The sequence below is a fragment of the Podarcis filfolensis genome (genome assembly GCF_964270895.1).
Source record: "Podarcis filfolensis genome assembly, chromosome: 13".
Taxonomy (NCBI): Eukaryota; Metazoa; Chordata; class Lepidosauria; order Squamata; family Lacertidae; genus Podarcis; species Podarcis filfolensis.
Genome location: NC_139615.1, coordinates 10,084,696 through 10,103,140, shown reverse-complemented (window position 1 = coordinate 10,103,140; position 18,445 = coordinate 10,084,696). Strand labels below are relative to the sequence as shown.

General features: G+C 47.5%; 1 protein-coding gene across 1 annotated transcript; it reads right to left on the bottom strand.

The window, feature by feature from the left end:
• Window positions 1-202: 202 nt before the first annotated feature.
• METTL3 (methyltransferase 3, N6-adenosine-methyltransferase complex catalytic subunit) lies at window positions 203-14,749 on the bottom strand. The gene is made up of 11 exons (XM_083581431.1): window positions 14,589-14,749; window positions 12,962-13,164; window positions 10,519-10,914; window positions 6,992-7,167; window positions 4,890-5,106; window positions 4,102-4,289; window positions 3,247-3,285; window positions 3,035-3,143; window positions 2,187-2,252; window positions 1,977-2,089; window positions 203-448 (listed from the first exon to the last, which is right to left on the bottom strand). The coding sequence occupies exons 1-11, from the start codon at window positions 14,680-14,682 to the stop codon at window positions 337-339; spliced, it is 1,713 nt and encodes a 570-aa protein (XP_083437557.1). The 5' UTR covers window positions 14,683-14,749; the 3' UTR covers window positions 203-336.
• Between the last annotated feature and the right edge of the window lie 3,696 nt (window positions 14,750-18,445).

The window sequence follows — 18,445 nt, the reverse complement described above, 5'->3', positions numbered from 1 at the left end:
TTCTCCTTGCTGGTGAGCTGCTTCCAAGACCCACCAGCAAGGAATACAGGCAGAATAATGGGTGGGTTAGGATCGAGGGAGTTGCAGCCTTCTACCTATCAATCAATCACCAAGTGCCTCTAGGGGACTAAACAGCATCTTCCACAGGAACTGGGCTCTCGATTCTACGTCCCGCATTCTTCCCAAGTCTTGGCTATGGAGAAAGAATCCATTTTGTTTTTTTATTTTAGAAAAAACAACAACCCTATATTAGAATACAATCCATTGCTTTTGCCAGCACCCCCTGCAAAACACCCCCTTTGGTCCATTGCGCTAAAATCTCCCCTTGTCTCCCCTCTACATATTCTTGGGCTTGGAGATGATTCCGTCTGGGTAACGTTGTTTGAACTGAGCCACCACATCTGGATCCAGCAGGTGGATTCCGTCCAGCTGGTTACCAAGCGTGATCCTAAGACGTGAGAGAGAGAGAGGATGGATTAAGGGGAGGGTGGAGGGAATGAGGAAAGGGTCTATATAAAACCTGTGTTGTGGTTCCAGTGTGAGGCTGAGTGAAGGACTGGTTAAAGGGCACTGGTGGAAAACTTTTGATTATCAGCTGCTGAGATCTGTAAGTGGGAAGAGAATGCCAAGGTATCTTTGGCTGAGCTCAGGCTCCTCACTCAGCCACAAATTGGCTGCATCCTAACCCAACTCATTCCCGTGGACAGGATTACCCCCTAAATAATAGTAGCAATAACAGTATCTGCCACCTACGCCGATCAGATCACCAGATCTCTGTCTATTTATTTAGAGTTGCCACCAAGCGTAATGTTGCATCTTTAAGCAAAACCTCATTTGACGGCCACCAACTTGGATGGTTTTCCAAGAGGATTGGACAAATTCAGGGAAGAGAAGGCCATCGAGGTGCTAATAGTGACATTGGCTATGCTCTGCCTCCACAACCAGAGGCAGTAATGTTTCTGAATCCCAGTTGCTGAAACCACAGAAGGGGAGATGGCGCCTGTGCTCCAATTCTGCTTGCTGGTTTCCCACTGGGGCATCAGGTTAGCCGCAGTGAGAACTGGATGCTCGATTAGATGGACCTTTGGTCTGAGAACGCTCTTCTCCCACCTTCAGTTCCCAGGCAGACTTGCTCCCCTCAAGCTGAGCCCTGACCTGGCTGACTGCAAATGCTGCATAGGGGTCACAGCTCACATGTTTCCAGCAGCTGAGGCTCTTTGAAGCAGGGATGCTCTTGCCAAACTACAGTGCCTGGAATTCTTTGGTTAGGGAAGCCACAAGTGTTGGTATGGTATTAAAGGAGACGTAATTCAGCAGGTTTAAGAGAGAGATGCAAACTTTGATTTGTGTAGGGCAGGAGTAGCTAACATGCTCTCCACATGCAGCTCCACATCTGGGGCTGATGGGAGAGGGTAACAACATCTGGATGGCTACCCCTGTCTTAAACCTTTCCAAAGACTACTTGGGGTTGCTTTTCTTATAAAAAAAAAACCCATGTAGGGTGACTTCTTAATCTGGCACTAAGAGGAGCTCATTGACGTGTCTGTATACTCTCAGCAACATCCTTTAAACAGCACAAACAAATTCTGAAATTTACTCGGAAGTTTGAAAATCCGTCGAGCGATCTGAACGGACTTAAGATTCTAAAGCTAAATTTTCAAGTGGGTCCCAGAAAGGGCATAAAAATAATTCCCTTTCCTCGCATGGCTTGGGCTGGATTGGGAACAGCAAAGGATGCCAAGTCAGCCCATTGATCAATCTAGCTCAGTACTGACTGGCAGCAGCTCTCCTGGGCTGCAGATGGGATATTCCCAGTCCTACTTGGGAGATCCCAGGGATCGAACCATGGACCACATTTCTAAATTCTGTCAAAGCTGACATGAGAACCATGGGCTTTGCCGCAGAGTTCAAATCTTAAAGAGAGAGTTGAGAGGTCATTCAACAGTTCGGGGTCAAAAGGGATGGGTGACGCTCACCAGTTGGGCTGGACGTTATGAGGTCGCCCAAAGAGCTCTATTTTGCGGGTCCCGGGTGAGAGCCGCTCGATCATGCCGTAGATCTCGTCTGGCTTGTGACTGGTGGAGCGTACCTGCGGGACAGTAAATGTCACAGGTGGTAAATATTGTGGGGGGAAATTTCCGCCGCCCCTGGATCCAATCTTGGGCTGACCCAACTCTCTGCCTTACCTCTGCCACAATGACGTCGCAGTCGAGACCTCGGTTGAAGCCCTGGGGGTTTCCTTTCACCCCGACCTGCCCGCAAGAAAAGATGGTTCAGGCACAATCGGGCTCCTCCAAAACTTGTGCCCATTTACATGCAATGCTTTGCGTCCTCTATTGCAGGGCTCCTCAAAAGAAGGGGTGAGGCATTACCTGCCCCTCTAAGGTGAAGCTGCTAAGAGCAGCTTTTGCAAAGATAGTGTTGGGACTACATCTCCTATCATCTCTTCAGGGTTGGGGCTGATGGGAGTTGGAGTCCAACAACATTTGGAGGGCACGATGTTGGCTATCCCTGAGCTATCCGTTGCAGTGAATTGGCACTGTTATCACTTGCAATATTGCTCAGACCAAGCGTTCTAAAGAAATAGGAGACCCAGGAAAGGTGTTTTGACAGGCTCCCCACGCCAGGCGAGGCAGAGAAGTACAGGCCACAGGCTAGGCATTCCAGTGGGCTTAGTGAAGCCCACAAAACAATGAGCAGTGGGCCAGGATTTATCCCCCCCCCCCCGCTGTAATCTAGTGTTCTCAATAATCTTGGTGTTCAGCTGTTTTCAACCAGGGAAAGCCAGGGGGATGGAAAAGGCATGGGGTATCTCTTGGTTCTTTTCAACAGCCATGAGGACTAGTAGTTTGCTTTTTTAAAATCTCTCCAGCATGCCCAAGTTCTGCACTTGAGGGATTATACATGGACGAGCCAACATGCTGAATATACATTGCCTGTGTCTCACTCCACCCAAAAATAACCAGGACTCCTGTATGCTTTCCGTTTCCATGGGATTCCTAACCTAATTTCTCTCTCTCCCCATCCCAATTACCAAGCAGTGCTCTTTGCCATGGTTGAGCCAGTGGCCTGTCCGCCCCGTCCGGATAATGCGCTGGAGCTGGTTTGTTTTCACCCAGATTATCTCATCTACTCGCTCGTACCTAGAAAGCAGAGGGGGAGGGGAGGACAGCAGTGAGACTGAGCCGGAAGAAGAGGGGTCACGGAAAGGAGAAGACCCTCCATTGGCTGTAAGAATGCACTTACCCCCAGAGATTCAGGCACTCCCGGCCGAGTTCCATGGCCCTTGCGGTTGCAACGGAGAGAGAAAATAGCAATATGAATGGTGAAGGAATCATGGCTGCTCATGAGTGGGGAAGAGAGAGACCCTTTCCACCCCTGTCTCTTGCTGCCCCACAGTTGACTGGGTTGAGGCTGCTAACACTCTTCCCCACTCCAGAACAAGCTTGATCCTACCTCGCAGGTGGGAGAATCTCAATGTGGCCCTCTGGCCTCTTTTAACTGGCCCCCAGGCCCCACAGGCCCTACTTCACAGCCTCCGTATTTTGGCTGCGCTTGACCTCTGAGAATGCCTCTTGTTTGCCTGAATGGAGGCCAGAGTTCTGTGTGTACAGACCGTAGCCTACAGTACAAGGGCAGCATTTAGATTCATTGTTCCATCTGCTTTTTCCTCTGGTTCCACCCCTTCCTGGCCCCGAAAAGGTTACTTAGACCTAACATGGATCTATCTACTGCTCTAAGAAGCCAGGTTCTTCCTGGTTCTCTGTCGCCCTCTGGAGGCGACTCTGGGTCTTGCCAAGATGGCGGTACGTGGGAGAATCTGTTCCTGCCAGGCGTTTCTCAGCCACAGATCCCCTCCTGAGCCATGCTGCCTGGGGGCTGATGGGAGTTCAGAGCACAAGAATATTGGGAGGGCTGTAGGGTGGGGAATACCTGGTGTAGTGGTTAGACTGCTGGACCAGGGTTCAAATCCCGTCTCGGCCACCAAACTCACTGGGTGATGCTATCCCTCTGCCTGCCCTACCTGCCAGGGTCGTCGTGAGCATGAAGGGGAAAGGGGAGATCCCCAGAGGAAGAACAAGCTGGGTTAATGTCCCATACCGGCCGGTGACCCACAGAAAGAGGAACCCCTCATCCTGCAGGACGGGGATGTTGAGGCGCCTCATCTCGTCGTCCGTGAGGGTCCCGTACGGAAGCTCCATGTGGATGTCCCAAGGCGGGTCGGCCATCACGACAGCAAACTTGCCCAGGATGCTGACGTCAAGGTAGCGGATGTCGCAGCAAATCCACTGGGGGCAAAGAGAGGAAACGGGGAAGGGAATGCCTTAGAGAACATGGAGAAGTGCTTCAAAAAACAAAAACAAAATACAGTGGACCCTCTGGATACGGATTTACCGTATTTTTTGCTCTCTAAGACTCACTTTTTCCCTCCAAAAAATAAGGGGAAATGTGTGTGCGTCTTATGGAGCGAATGCAGGCTGCGCAGCGATCCCTCTTGTTGTTCTGGCTTCTGAGATTCAGAATATTTTTTTCTTGTTTTCCTCCTCCAAAAACTAGGTGTGTCTTGTGGTCTGGTGCATCTTATAGAGCGAAAAATACGGTAATTCGTTCCAGGGGTCTCTGCGCACCCCAAAAATCCGTAACCAGAGGCGCCACTTCTGTGCACGGCTGATAGAGCACTTCTGTGCATGCGCGAGCAGCGAAACCTGGAAAAATACTTCCGGGTTTGCTGCTTTTGCAACCCGAAGACTACATATCCAGATAGGGACGTAACCTGAGGTACCGCTGTAATTAAGGCGGCATCCACAGGAAGTTGCCTCGTACCAAGTCATGGATGCCTCCCCGCCTCCCCACCGCTGCAGATATCCGCTGCGGCCAGCCCTGGGTACCTGCGGAGGGAAAAGGCGGTCCACGCTGGAGTCCCTCCCCACCGCCTGGGGCAGCGCCAGCTCCTGGCCCGAGCTCAGCTCCCGCCCGCAAGGGGCGTCCAGGTCGGCACAGGCGTCGATTTCGTAGTGGACGTACTTGCAGGTGTCCATGTGAAAGCAGGTGTTGAGGAAGGAGCAGTCCCCCAGAGACTCGTCCGTGTGCTTGTTGATGATGCGGCTGCAAGGAGAAGGGGTGGCTGGCTGCTTCTCTAGATTTTACCTTGCTTCACGTCCACCTTGGACTGTTTCATATGAAGCCTCTGACACACACACACACCCTGACTGCTCGACTGGATGCGATTTTAACAGGATTCACATATTTCTGGGTTTGGGCTTTACGATACGTGACTTCGAAAGGCCCGTGCGAAAGGCAACCTATCTTAATAATTAGAAATAAACTGGTGGTTCTCTAAAGCAGTGGAATCAGTGATGGGATTATCTGGTGGTGGGAGCTAAGAGGCAAGGGGTTGGCAGCGGGGGCACTGTAGTTGTGAATGACTATCGGACTTTGAAAAGCTGGCATCACTGGATCAAATTCATCAGTTTTGTTCGATTAATTCAACTAAACCATTTTAGCTGGATTTTGAATAAATGTGCAATTAATTGTTGCTGTTTTGAATTTTGTTATCATTATTAATTAAATTTCTCTACCTTTGTCAGAGGATCGCCGGGCAGTTTACAGTATGAAAACACAAAAATGTGTAACACAGTGCCAAACAAAACAATAACACCCCACCACCCACACAATTTAAAAGGATATAGATCTATATATCCATGGTTCCCACAGGGGGGCAATTTGATTTTTAAGGGGGGCAATTTGAGAATGAGTTATTAACAGTTAACGGCCTTTTAGGTTTCCTCCACTTGAATAGGAGTTCACTTTTTTAATAATAAGAATTACCGTATTTTTTAAACTATAGGACTCACTTTTTCCCTCCTAAAAAGTAAGGGGAAATGTGTGTGCGTCTTATGGAGCGAAAGCAGGCTGCGCAGCTATCACAGAAGCCAGAACACCAAGAGGGATTGCTGCTTTCACTGCACAGCGATCCCTCTTGCTGTTCTGGCTTCTGAGATTCAGAATATTTTTTTTCTTGTTTTCCTCCTCCAAAAACTAGGTGTGTCTTGTGGTCTGGTGCGTCTTATAGAGCGAAAAATATGGTATATGTCACGGGAGGGTGGGGAGAATCAGGATTTTCGAGATGCTTAGGTGGGACATGGCCAAAAAAAAAAAAGGTTGGGAACCATAGATGGTTGAATTAGCCAAAATCCTGATTATAGAGGAATGGTTTCTCCTGGCACCTAAAGATATATAGTGAAGCTCTCCAAGGGAGAGCATTCCAAAAGCGGGGAGCCACTGCAGAAAAGGCCCGTTTTCATGTTGCCACATTCTGGACCTCACATGGAAGGGGCCTCAGCTGATCAATGCAGGGTCTGGATCAGTGCATACGGTGGGAGCCTGCCCTTGAGGTAGAGTGGTACCTCGGGTTAAGAACTTAATTCGTTCTGGAGGTCCGTTCTTAACCTGAAACTGTTCTTAACCTGAAGCACCACTTTAGCTAATGGGGCCTCCAGCTGCCGCTGCACGATCTCTGTTCTCATCCTGAAGCAAAGTTCTTAACCTGAGGTACTATTTCTGGGTTAGCAAAGTCTGTAACCTGAAGTGTCTGTAACCCGAGGTACCACTGTATTGCGGTCTGGGTCCTTTTAGGCTTTATAGGTCAAAGCCAACCTTTTGAATTGGGCCCAGAAATTAATTGGCAGTCGGTGCAGCCGGGCCAGGATTGCCGTTATATGCTTAAAACTATCTTGCCCCATGGGTGAGCAACCTGGCAGCCAAGTTCTGCACCAGCTGGAGTTTCCGAACCGTCTTCAGAAACTAGGTCACCTGCATCAGTCTGATTCATTGGGGCTGGTTTTATAAAGCAAGGCCAAGACACGGCATGGAGAAAGACCCCGGCCCTCGGTCACAAAGCCTGACTTCCAAGATCCTGCTCTAAAAGTTTCTGGAAGTCCTGCAGCATTTCCAAAACTGTTTCGGGGCTCACTGAAGCCCAGAGGCTCACCGGAAGTGGAGCTTTCGGCACGGCCGGTCGGCGTCGCTGGCCTTCATGCACTCCTCTTTGGTTCCGTAGTCGCAAAACTCTTGCACCTGCGCCCGGCCCCGTGAGCGGAACTTCTCCACGATGGACTGCTCCTTGGCCGTCGTCGTGTTCAGCAGCTCCAAGATCTCCTGGCTCACCTGGGGAGGCAAGGAGGCCGAGACCAGGTCAGTGGAAAGAAAGACAAAAAAATAATAATTGCCTGGGCTTCCAGTCTTCATGGTTCCAACTGGAATTAATTTTCATTTCTGGTCTCCATCCACATTGCTTGCTAAGAGGGCAGGTCTTTGGGGGGGGCGGGCGGCTTTTTTTCTTTTTAAGGGGAGGTATATGTCGTCGTATCGGGAGCTCCCACTTGCAGCCAATCCTTCCTGAAAGCAGGGCTTGCCGTTTGCAGCTAAATGACTGCAAGCCCCACTCGTTTCCTGGGTTGAGTTTGAGCCAGGATGCAAAGGCGAAAACGCTCCTTTGCAGTCACAGTTTGAAGCCATGCCTGAAATGGAAAGAATCAAGGATTCTCTTCGTTGAAGTTGCAATGCTTCATGTCATTGTGATATCAGCTGACTGACAGGTGTGCGGACACACCCACCTGTAAAAGTGGCCCACAGTGGGGGGGGGGTTGCTCAACATCCTCCCTGCTGGCCAGATCCTGTCCCCCACCCCTAGGGTGCACCATCCAACTGACCAGCCACGGAGAAAGCACACTAGGAAAATTATGGACTCTAGGCCCCAAGCATGCAGACCTATTGCAATCTGCAGTGATGCCCTGCTGGCCATTTCAGCCACCCAGTGCAGTTCGTGGGGCAGCAGTACACAAGACAGCCTTCTCTGTGGTGGCCCCCCAAGCGGTGGAATGTTTCCCATTCCAAGGTGCATCTGGCCTTCTCACTACAGTCGTACCTTGGATCACGAACGCCTTGGTACTTGGACGCTTCGGCTCCTGAATGCCACAAACTCGGAAGTGAGTGAGTTTCCTGCAGCCAATCAGAAGCCACGCTTTGATTTCCGGATGTCTTGGAAGTAAAACAGACTTCCGGAACGGATTCCGTTCGACTTCCAAGTTACGACTGTGTATACATTTCAACATCAGATCAATAACGCCTTTTTCTGTACAGGTCTTTGAGGGGTGAAGCATGAGATCAGAATACACCTCCAGTATAAATGTCCAGGTATTGCGCTGAGATGTACATAACCCACTTTGGGACTGCATAATGAAAGGAAGGCTGTAAATGCCTCATCCTAAAATAAAACAAATCTTGCCAAGGCTGGCTGGTGCTCATTGGGTGGAAAGCAGAGATGCCAACAGCAGGTGGCGCCAGAGCCAATGACAGCTGGAGCCAACTAATTCTCTTTATGCTGTCATTTTCCTCCCTGCTGACGTCTTCAAGGGCAACACTTAGTGTAAAAAGGAGGTTATTGTAAAGCATCTTTACAATAAGCTAGTTGATTGGATAACTGATGATGCTATTCTTGCCAAAGAGCAAGCAGGATTTAGACAAGGCAGATCAGCTACAGATCACTGCTTTGTACTAGCCCATTTTATAGATAAGTATGTTAAGAAACCAGGTAGTGTGCTCTATGCAGCTTTCATTGACCTGAAAGCTGCATTCGATTCAATCTCTTGAATAAGACTGTTGGGATAAGTTGAACGCTTCAAGTATAGACAAAAGATTATTGTTCTTGATTAAATGCCTATATGAATACACTGTGCTGAAAGTGCGTTGCTCTACAAATGGGAAGCTCACAGGATACGTGCCAGGCACAAAGGGAGTTAAGCAAAGTTGTATCCTAGCTCCCACATTGTTTAATTTTACATATAAATGATATTGTATTACCATGCGTTTATTTATATTGTATAGATCTAATATCAGCTGAGAAAGCCCTTCAGGGTGAAACAAGGGAGATATCAGAAAACCTTGTTCTGCCCAAGTTAGCAGTTTGTACCTGCACCAGCCAGCTTATGCCAGCAGCCTACATCAGCTGTGTTGCTCTCGTTACCTTGAAGACTTTTCTATTTTTACCTAAGGATTGTGTTACACAGGAACTCACAAGAAGAAACAGATAAGAAAAGAATAAATGTATTATCATAGGTTATATACCGTATATATAAACTGCGTATGTTGCACATACTGGGCTAGACCTTTACGTTAGGAAATAACCAATAAAATGTTCACTGTTATGATTATTCAGCCTGTTGCGCTTTGTGTATTGTGATTACTTTATTTCTGTCTTAAACAAAAGTGGGCCTGAAAAGACTGGTGACTGGGAGCGGCCGCCGAGACCATATAACACTGGTCCTGAAAGACCTACACTGGCTGCCAGTATGTTTCCGAGCACAATTCAAAGTGTTGGTGCTGACCTTTAAAGCCCTAAACGGCCTCGGTCCAGTATACCTGAAGGAGCGTCTCCACCTCCATCTTTCTGCCTGAGGTCCAGTGCCGAGGGCCTTTTGGCGGTTCCCTCACTGCGAGAAGCCAAGTTACAGGGAACCAGGCAGAGGGCCTTCTCGGTAGTGGCACCTGCCCTGTGGAACGCCCTCCCACCAGGTGTCAAAGAGAAAAATAACTACCAAACTTTTAGAAGACATCTGAAGGCAGCTCTGTTTACGGAAGCTTTTAATGTTTACTAGGTTATTGTATTTTAGTGTTCTGTTGGAAGCCGCCCAGAGTGGCTGGGGAAACCCAGCCAGATGGGCAGGGTATAAATAATAAATTATTATTATTATTATTATTGATGAGGGCATTCTCAGGATACTGCCAAAGGGAACAGCTGGCTGTGAACTACAAGAAAACTTGAGGAGGAAGCTGGCAGGCAGTGGCCTCCTCAGGATCAGACGGGCAAGTGAGGGCTGGCCGAGGGTGGGCTGGGCTTGGTGAGGTAGGGCGCCATTTGCCCTCAGGAACCAGCCTCCACTGGTTTTTCACGACCACCCTGGGATTTAGCAGCCGTCCCTCCCTCCCTCCCCTGCCTTCTTTTTTTTTTTTACTTTTATTTTGCTTTAAACAGGTACATATAAATATAGACAACCAAAATTACAAAGGAAAATTCCTTAATAGTAATGAAAAAAAACTTAAAAAAATAAAAAAAATATCGAAGTACATGACACAGAACATAAGCAACTATGGGAAAGATAAAAGAAAAGAAAAAAGAAAAATAGGGTAAAAAAGAAAAAGAAAAAGGAAGATGAGCCAAAGCAGGAAAGCTCATCTATTGTACACTTCCGTCAAGCTCACAACAGATCATTATTCTTATCAATTATCTCTATCTGCATTCCAAAAGAATCCCTCATCTTGGTATCTGGGAACATTTCTCTATGCAGTATCATTCTAAACATCGCCAGATCTTTCTTGCTGAGCCCTTGTCCCCTAAATAATTATTTAAACATTCCCATTCTTCTTTCACCAATTTTTTAGGTTTATCTCTTATTGCATCTGTCAGCTTTGCGAGCTCCAAGTACTCGCACAATTTGACTACCCATTCCCCTCCCCTACCTTCTTGCTCTGCTGCTCCTTCGTCGACTGCTGGCTGAGCAGGCTCTCGATCTCCAGGTCCAGGTCCGAGGCCTGCTTGCGAGACTTCTTGGGGGGCTCCTTGAGCACCTCGGAAGACGCCAAGGCAGAGGGAGCGGCCCCAGACGCAGAGGTGGGGACCCCGGCGTCCTGCTCCCCGGCTCTCCTCTTTGGCCCTCCGGGCCCGACCCCTTCCCCGGCGTCCTTCTTCTCGGCCACGGCACCCATCATGGCGGAGAGCTTGGAGTGGTCAGCGTAGGTGACCAGCATGGGCTGGTCGTCATCCTGGAGGAGGCCCCGTTTGACCTCGATGAGCTCCTGCGCCGCAAACTTCTGCAAGAGGCTTTCCACGCTCCGCTGAGTGGCGGGGGCTTTGGGCTGCGGGACAAGGAGTAAGCCAATCAGAGGAGGTTGAGGAGGTGTGGACCGGCAGCATCAGACAACAGGGGAGTGGAAGAGCTGTGGCTCAGTGGCAAAGCATCTGCCTTGCATGCAGAAGGTTCTGGGTTCGATCCCCACCATCTCCAGGTAGGGCTGGGAGACACCAGTCTGAAGCCATGGAGACTGCCAGTCAGTGTAGAGAATACTGAGATAGATGACTCAACGGTCAGACACCTTCCTATGTTTCTATGAGACCAGCCTGTCACAATCAAAACAGCAACAGACTAAGCAAAGCAGCAACAAATGAACTGCTTAACCTCACCGAGTTTTTATGGAACGTGTAGGCGCTGTGGGTTAAACCACAGAGCCTAGGACTTGCCGATCAGAAGGTCGGCGGTTAGAATCCCTGCGGCGGGGTGAGCTCCCATTGCTCAGTCCCTGCTCCTGCCAGCCTAGCAGTTCGAAAGCTCATCAAAGTACAAGTAGATAAATAGGTACCGCTCCAGCGGGAAGGTAAATGGTGTTTCCGTGTGCTGCTCTGGTTCGCCAGAAGCGGCTTAGTCATGCTGGCCACATGACCCGGAAGCTGTACGCCAGCTCCCTTGGCCAATAAAGTGAGATGAGTGCCGCAACCCCAGAGTCGGCCACGACTGGACCTAATGGTCAGGGGTCCCTTTACCTTTAAGCTTTTGCTCTGCTCTGGAGAGAGAGGGGAAATTGCTACAGCAAATGGAGAGAAGGGAGGCAGGGATGGTCCCTTGGCTCTGCTGAGATATCAGCCTGCTTTTTTGTCTCTTCCTTTCTCTCATGTGGTAATGGCTGTTCCATCAAACTACCAGAACAGTTTCCATCTCATCTGGTCATGATAAGAAAGCTAATTTTAAAAACTGGTGCCCAGGCAACCTTTTCCCTCCCCACTCCCCATCCTTGTCTTCCTTTCATGTCTTTTAAATTACGGCCATACCTCGGAAGTCGAACAGAATCCGTCCCAGAAATCCGTTCGACTTCCAAAACATTCGAAAACCAAAGCGCGGCTTCTGATTGGTTGCAGGAAGCTCCTGCAGCCAATCAGAAGCCCTGTAAGCCCCGTTGGACATTCGGCTTCTGAAAGAACATTCGAAAACCGGAATACTCACTTCCAGGTTTTGGTCGTTCGGGAGCCGATTTGTTTGGGAGCCAAGGTGTTTGAGATCCAAGGTATGACTGTATAAGCCTGGATACAGACTGTTTTGATTTTAATGATCTGCAAGGCCCCTCTGGGAGCCTCTGCCACCGAAGAGTGGCATTTGGGGGTGCATCTGGGGACAGAAAATCATACTGAAAGACCCCTGACTTTTGGGTGCCCTGATGGGGAGGAAGCATAGTTAATGCCATTCTGTTTTTATTGTAATTATTTGTAAGTTTTAAACTGGCTTTACATATGTATAGTTTTAATTCTATTAATATCTTATATTTTATTATTTCCCCCCCCCCCATGTTTTTTAGTGATTTTTGTTTTTATCTGTAAGCCACCTCGAGTCCCGTCAGGGAAAAAGGTGGGAGTTTAAATAAATTAATAATAAAGCTTTAGTTGTTTTTCTTTGCAACAAAGTGGACCAAGTCCTGCTCACTTTTTAAAGAATAATCAAGACTCCTAGGATCCTGCAGAGGCTATTATTGTAATAACCTGCAGTTTCATGAGAGTATATATTTAAAGAAGATGAATCAAAGAGCAAATTAGGTTAATTTGGATATGCAGAAGATATTAAAAATAAAGTTAAGGAGGGGGAAGGAAGTCAAGTTTTGAAATGTCAGAATGATTGTAAAATTAATGAAATGTTCAAAAGTAGTGAAATGTAAAAACTTGAAAAGTATAAATAATTTTTAATAATAATAATAATAATGATAATGGATCCTGCAGAGGATGTGCCGACTCCCAAATAAACCTGGGGGTCCCTAAAAGTGAACAGACCAATGGGAAGAATGTAGACCTTGCCTAGGAGAGGGCAAGTCAGGGGAGAAGCAGACAATGACATCCAGTCAGATTTATTGCTTTGATGCTCACCGTGGAAATGGCATGGCAGATAGACAAGGCGTCTGTGGGGAGGGCCAGTCCTAAGTCAGAGAGGTGATGTAGGAGCTTCTTCTCAAGCTCAGGATCAGCCACGAGATCCCCTGGCTCAGTGGCGGTGCTGGGCGTGACGGACGAAGGAACCGGACTGTCGCTTCGAAAGGGAGGGCTGAGGGCCAGGTCCGGATTCCTCAGGTCTAATGTAAGGCGAGATGAGGTTATTAAAGAAGAGCTCCACAGCTGGATCAGGCCCAAAGGTCCATCCAGTCTAGTTTTCTGCTCCCACAGCTGCTTGCTAAAGGAAGCCTGAAAACAGAACCTGAATATCACAGCACTGTCTGCATTTGCAATTCCCAGCAAGTGGAACTCAAAGGCATCCTATGCCTCTTATGTTCTGCTATGAAGCTTGCTATGAACTTTTGGAAACACGGTGTTGGTTCCTTTTAAAACCGATTTTTTCATGGAGGAAGACAAGCAACTAAAAGAAAGAAGAGTAAAGAACAGAACAGCTCTCGCTGGATCAGCTCACATTAAAAATACAGTAACCGTGGATACATCCATCTTAGGCTAAGCATATATGCCCTCCAAATGCCCTCCGAAGGCAGGCTTCGCAGCCATTGCGTGATGTAGGCCAATGTCAATTAATAAATGAAAACAACAACGGATACAAAAGCTTTATGGAATACGCAGAAACGGCGAAACTTACCGGAAAAAATAAGAAATCGAGATAATAAGAAATCAAGAATGGAAATGGTTTATTGAATATTTACAAACTGTAAACAGTTAAGAACATTGGGAGGATTATTGTAACAGCCTGCAGTTCTATAAGAGCAGGCTTCCTCAACCTCGGCCCGCCAGATGTTTTTGGCCTACAACTCCCATGATCCCTAGCTAGCAGGACCAGTGGTCAGGGATGATGGGAATTGTAGTCTGAAAAAACATCTGGAGGGCTGAGGTTGAGAAAGCCTGTATAAGAGTATACATTTAAAGCAGATTAATAAATGATTAAGTTAATTTGGAATACGCAGAAAATATTTTTTTAAAAAATTAAGGAACCACTGAAAGAGGGGGAAGGAAGTCGCGTTTGGAAGTGTTAAAATGATTTGTAACATTATGGAAATGTATAAAATTGAAAAATAAATGAAAGCAACTAGATGATGCACAGACGGGCACCCACGCAATGACGATGTTGCCCAGAAGATGTATTCAGGCGCAGCGAGGATACTGGATCCGATTCACCGGGGCTCTTTAAAAAAATAGGTTCTGGACCTGTTCTTGGGGTGGTTCGGCAACCAACCCTCCTTCCTAGGGAACTCTGGGAACTGTAGCTCCGTGAGGAGAATAGGAGTGTCTCCTGACAAGCTACAATTCTCAGGATTTGGGAAACCAAAACTCTTCAAAGTGGCATGGTAACGCTTTAATTGTATGGTGCAAACCGGAGCCTCAGCCATACTTAAGAGGAGAATGGACTTCTGCTATTCGCGCCTAGCCTAGGTCCATTCATACCAATGGGTCTACTCTGAGCAGGACTTACTTGGATGCAGCCCTGTCCTGGTGCTTCCTAGCATCCTATCCTATCCTATCCACACACCCCTGCGCTTCCTTCGCCTGCTTCCCTTACCCAGGGGGTCCTGCTTGCGCCTCCGCTGCAGCCGCTCCCGCAGCGAGTCCAGCTGCTTCTTGTGAGCCTGGATCGAGCTCCATGTGTCCGACATCGCCCCCGGTTAGCCGGGCAGCGGCTGTCCCGGCAGAGGGGAGGGCCGGGTTGAGAAGGACCGGAAGTACCCCGTGGGGGACGGAGATAAGGGAAGCACACTTCCCGTCGCGTGCCCGTAGTTCGAAGCTGAAACCGGGCAGCCGGTGGGGAGCCGCCATCTTCGCTTAAGGCGGCGAAGCTCAAGGGGCCATTTTTGTAGTGGGTTCCAGTCTACACCACCGACGTAAGAAAGTACTGTACAGTATTAGGAGGATAGTGTTTTTGTCCGGAGGCTGGGACTGATGAGAGCTGAGGAGAGCCGCAGCCATTGGATCACACACACACACAGTGCTTTTTTTCTTAAAAAAATGTTTAGGGGGTACTCTCATTTTTATTCAAGAAAAATCACCATTTTATAGTTCAAATTGGGGGAAATAAATATATTAAACGGACAAAAGTACAAAGATTCGCAAAATGTTTAGGGTATGCGTACCCCCCAGAAAAAAGCACTGTATTTTTATAACAAAAAATTTTTTTCCCTTCCAGTAGCACCTTAAAGACCAACTAAGTTAGTTCTTGGTATGAGCTTTCATTTTCTTTTCGCGTGCATGCACACGAAAGCTCATACCAAGAACTAACTTAGTTGGTCTTTAAGGTGCTACTGGAAGGAAAAAAAATTTTTTTGTTTTGACTATGGCAGACCAACACGGCTACCTATCTGTAACTGTATTTTTATAATTTTTATATAAATATTTGGGCAGCATTATGTCCTACCCAATCTCCAAATAGAGTAGAAACCAATCCAGGCCTTCTTTCGGGTGCAGGAAATCTGATCTTGTTTAAAAATTGTACTTTAAGAACAAAACAAAAAAGCACACACACAACCGTACTCTTAATTAGCGAAGGCCAAAGTTTCCAGGGACGCGGGTGGCGCTGTGGGTAAAACCTCAGCGCCTAGGACTTGCCGATCGATCGTATGGTCAGCGGTTTGAATACCCACAGCGGGGTGAGCTCCCGTCGTTCGGTCCAGCTGCTGCCCACCTAGCAGTTCGAAAGCACCCTTAAGTGCAAGTAGATAAATAGGTACCGCTTTATAGCGGGAAGGTAAACGGCGTTTCCGTGTGCTGCGCTGGTGCAGGCTCGCCAGAGCAGCTTCGTCACGCTGGCCACGTGACCCGGAAGTGTCTCCGGACAGCGCTGGCCCCCGGCCTCTTAAGCGAGATGGGCGCGCAACCCCAGAGTCGGTCACGACTGGCCCGTACGGGCAGGGGTACCTTTACCTTTACCTAAAGTTTCCAGAACAGGAGACGAGTGTCACTCTATTGTGGCAAAACCACATCTATCGTGGCATAACCTTTCATGGACTGGAGCTCACCTTGGCCAGATCCTGAGTTACACATGATTTAGGGAGACCAAAGTGTGAACTGCTAAATTGCAATACTGGTAGAGATTCAGTGCCATCTCTGGCAGTCAATTTCAAGCATATTATATGTATTAATCAGCATACCAGTGCCAGGATGGCTGTGTTATTGATGTGTTATTGATGTGTTATTGATGTGTTATTGATGGCTGTCCTAAATTTTCTGCAGTTCATTTCTCTCTGAATTCACAGTTTACGATTCCCACCCAAACTCCCAACAGTGTGTTTGTTGCAATTCAATATAGCACTTTGTCCATCTGATGGACTGGAGCGAAAGCTTATGCCACCATAAATTTGCTAGTCTCTTGCAGCAGAAAGGAGTCTCCTGGTACCTTGAAAGACTTAGGCAGCTTCCCCTCTGGAATTTGCAGGATGAATAAGAGCAAAAGATGTTGAGGATGGTAAATGGGGATGGGTGGGGAGGATTAGTTCTGAGAAGGAAGTGCTCCCTCTCCTTTGGACGGCTGCCAGGTTGAAGCTGCAACAAAGGAAGAGCTTGAGCTCATAAGCCGCTAAATAGCATTATCCGTAACCGATGGGAAGGGGAGGGGAAGAGAATCGGATGCTGCAAGCCACTTCCTTGACACATGGAAAGAGGTTTCTAAGCTTGATGCAAAGGTGCTTAACCAGCACTGCAGATTATTATTATGTTTTTCAGTTGTCGACCAAAGATGGATGTCAATGTCCCATTTCTAAAATATTTTTTTTATTAGTATTTGTTACTTATTTACCAAAAAAAAAAAAAAAAATGGTACCCAAAGGAGTCCAGGGCTGCAAACAACAAACTGAGAAAGCATCTTAGGAGCGATTCCAATACAGATGCATACTGGGGAAGATCTCAAAAGGCTTGTAGGAAGACGAAGGTCTTCAGTAGGTGACAAGCAGACAGCAGAGATGGCACCAGCCTAACATTCAAGGGGAAGAAGTTCCATACAGTGGGTGCCACAGCAATGAAGGCTGGAGCGGTATATTGTATTGGATGGGCGCAGAGATTGATTGGGTATGGGGTGAGAGATTCTTTCAGGTGATTATTTATGAATCAGGTGATTGACAGTTGTATCAGGGACCACATGAACCCTTATATCCCAGCTTGGTCACTGAGATCGTCCGCAGAAGCATCGCTGGTCGTTCCCCAAGTTGACAAAAGCTCACCCGGCAACAAGAGACCGAGCCTTTTAGTGTTACCGGCCCAGTATTGTGGAATAGTGCAACAGTGACTCCGCAAGTGCCTTTCATTTAAAACTTGAAACATCTGCTGGAAACTTTTCTATTCCATCAGGTTCATGCTTCATCATTTAATCAGGTATTATTCTTCTTTTAACGTTAACTCTTTTTAATACAAATACTTATGAAAACAGCCCTAGAAGCAGCTCCCCATCCTGGCTAAGAGGAAATGTCTTTTTCTAAAGCAAAGAGTGCACCACTCTTTAACTCAAGAGTAGACCCCTTGAATTGAATATAGACCTTTTAACCATGCCCATTAAGCTCAATGGGCCCATCCCAAGTAAGACTAATTTTTTCCCCTCAGAATTATCTTTATTCATATGCAAATGCTAAATATTAAAATGCATACAATTGAGTTAAGATATATTTTGTCAGGAGGCAGCCCTTATTTAGAGAAAGACATAAATATTCCAGATAAATGGGGTGGGGGTGGATGGGGGAGAAATGCATTTGGTGGGGGGGGGTCAGACTCTCTTTCCCTCTGACTCCCCTGTACTCATCACTGCCTCCTGCTGGACAGACTGCTATGTACCGGTAACTCGTATCTTGCAGGGAGGTTACATACTGAGGGTCCACATGTATACAGTGGTACCTTGGTTTGCATACGTTTTGGATTACAAACACGTCAAACCCGAAAGTGTGTGTCCCGGTTTGCAATTTTTTGGGGGGATTACAACCATTTTTTTTATTATTATGAACAATTTCTTTTTGAAGGCCCCACTGGCGAAAGCGTGCCTTGGGCTACCACCTGTTTTGGTTTACAAACGGACCTCCGGAACGGATTATGGTTGTAAACCAAGGTACCGCTGTACTAAAAAAATGTATAAAGCCAGGAACCCAGGGAACTGCCCCCACCCCTTGCAAGGTGGAGGGCTGTTAACCAAAGTTTGAGTTTCCTCCGCTCTCCATTCATTTATCTATTCCACCCCACCCGTGCAATCGTGCAAGTTAAATGTGTGTGAGTTGTGAGTTACACACAGCTGTGAGTTACCTGTATTTGAAGTGTACGTGAAGAGAGACCCTTTTGGCTTGCATCAATTGCAGTGTGTGTGTGTGTGTGTGTGTGTGTGTTGGGGGTCAACATCAGGGGGCTAAACCAGGTGCCCCTCCAGCTCTTTGTAGAAATAAAGAGCCAAAG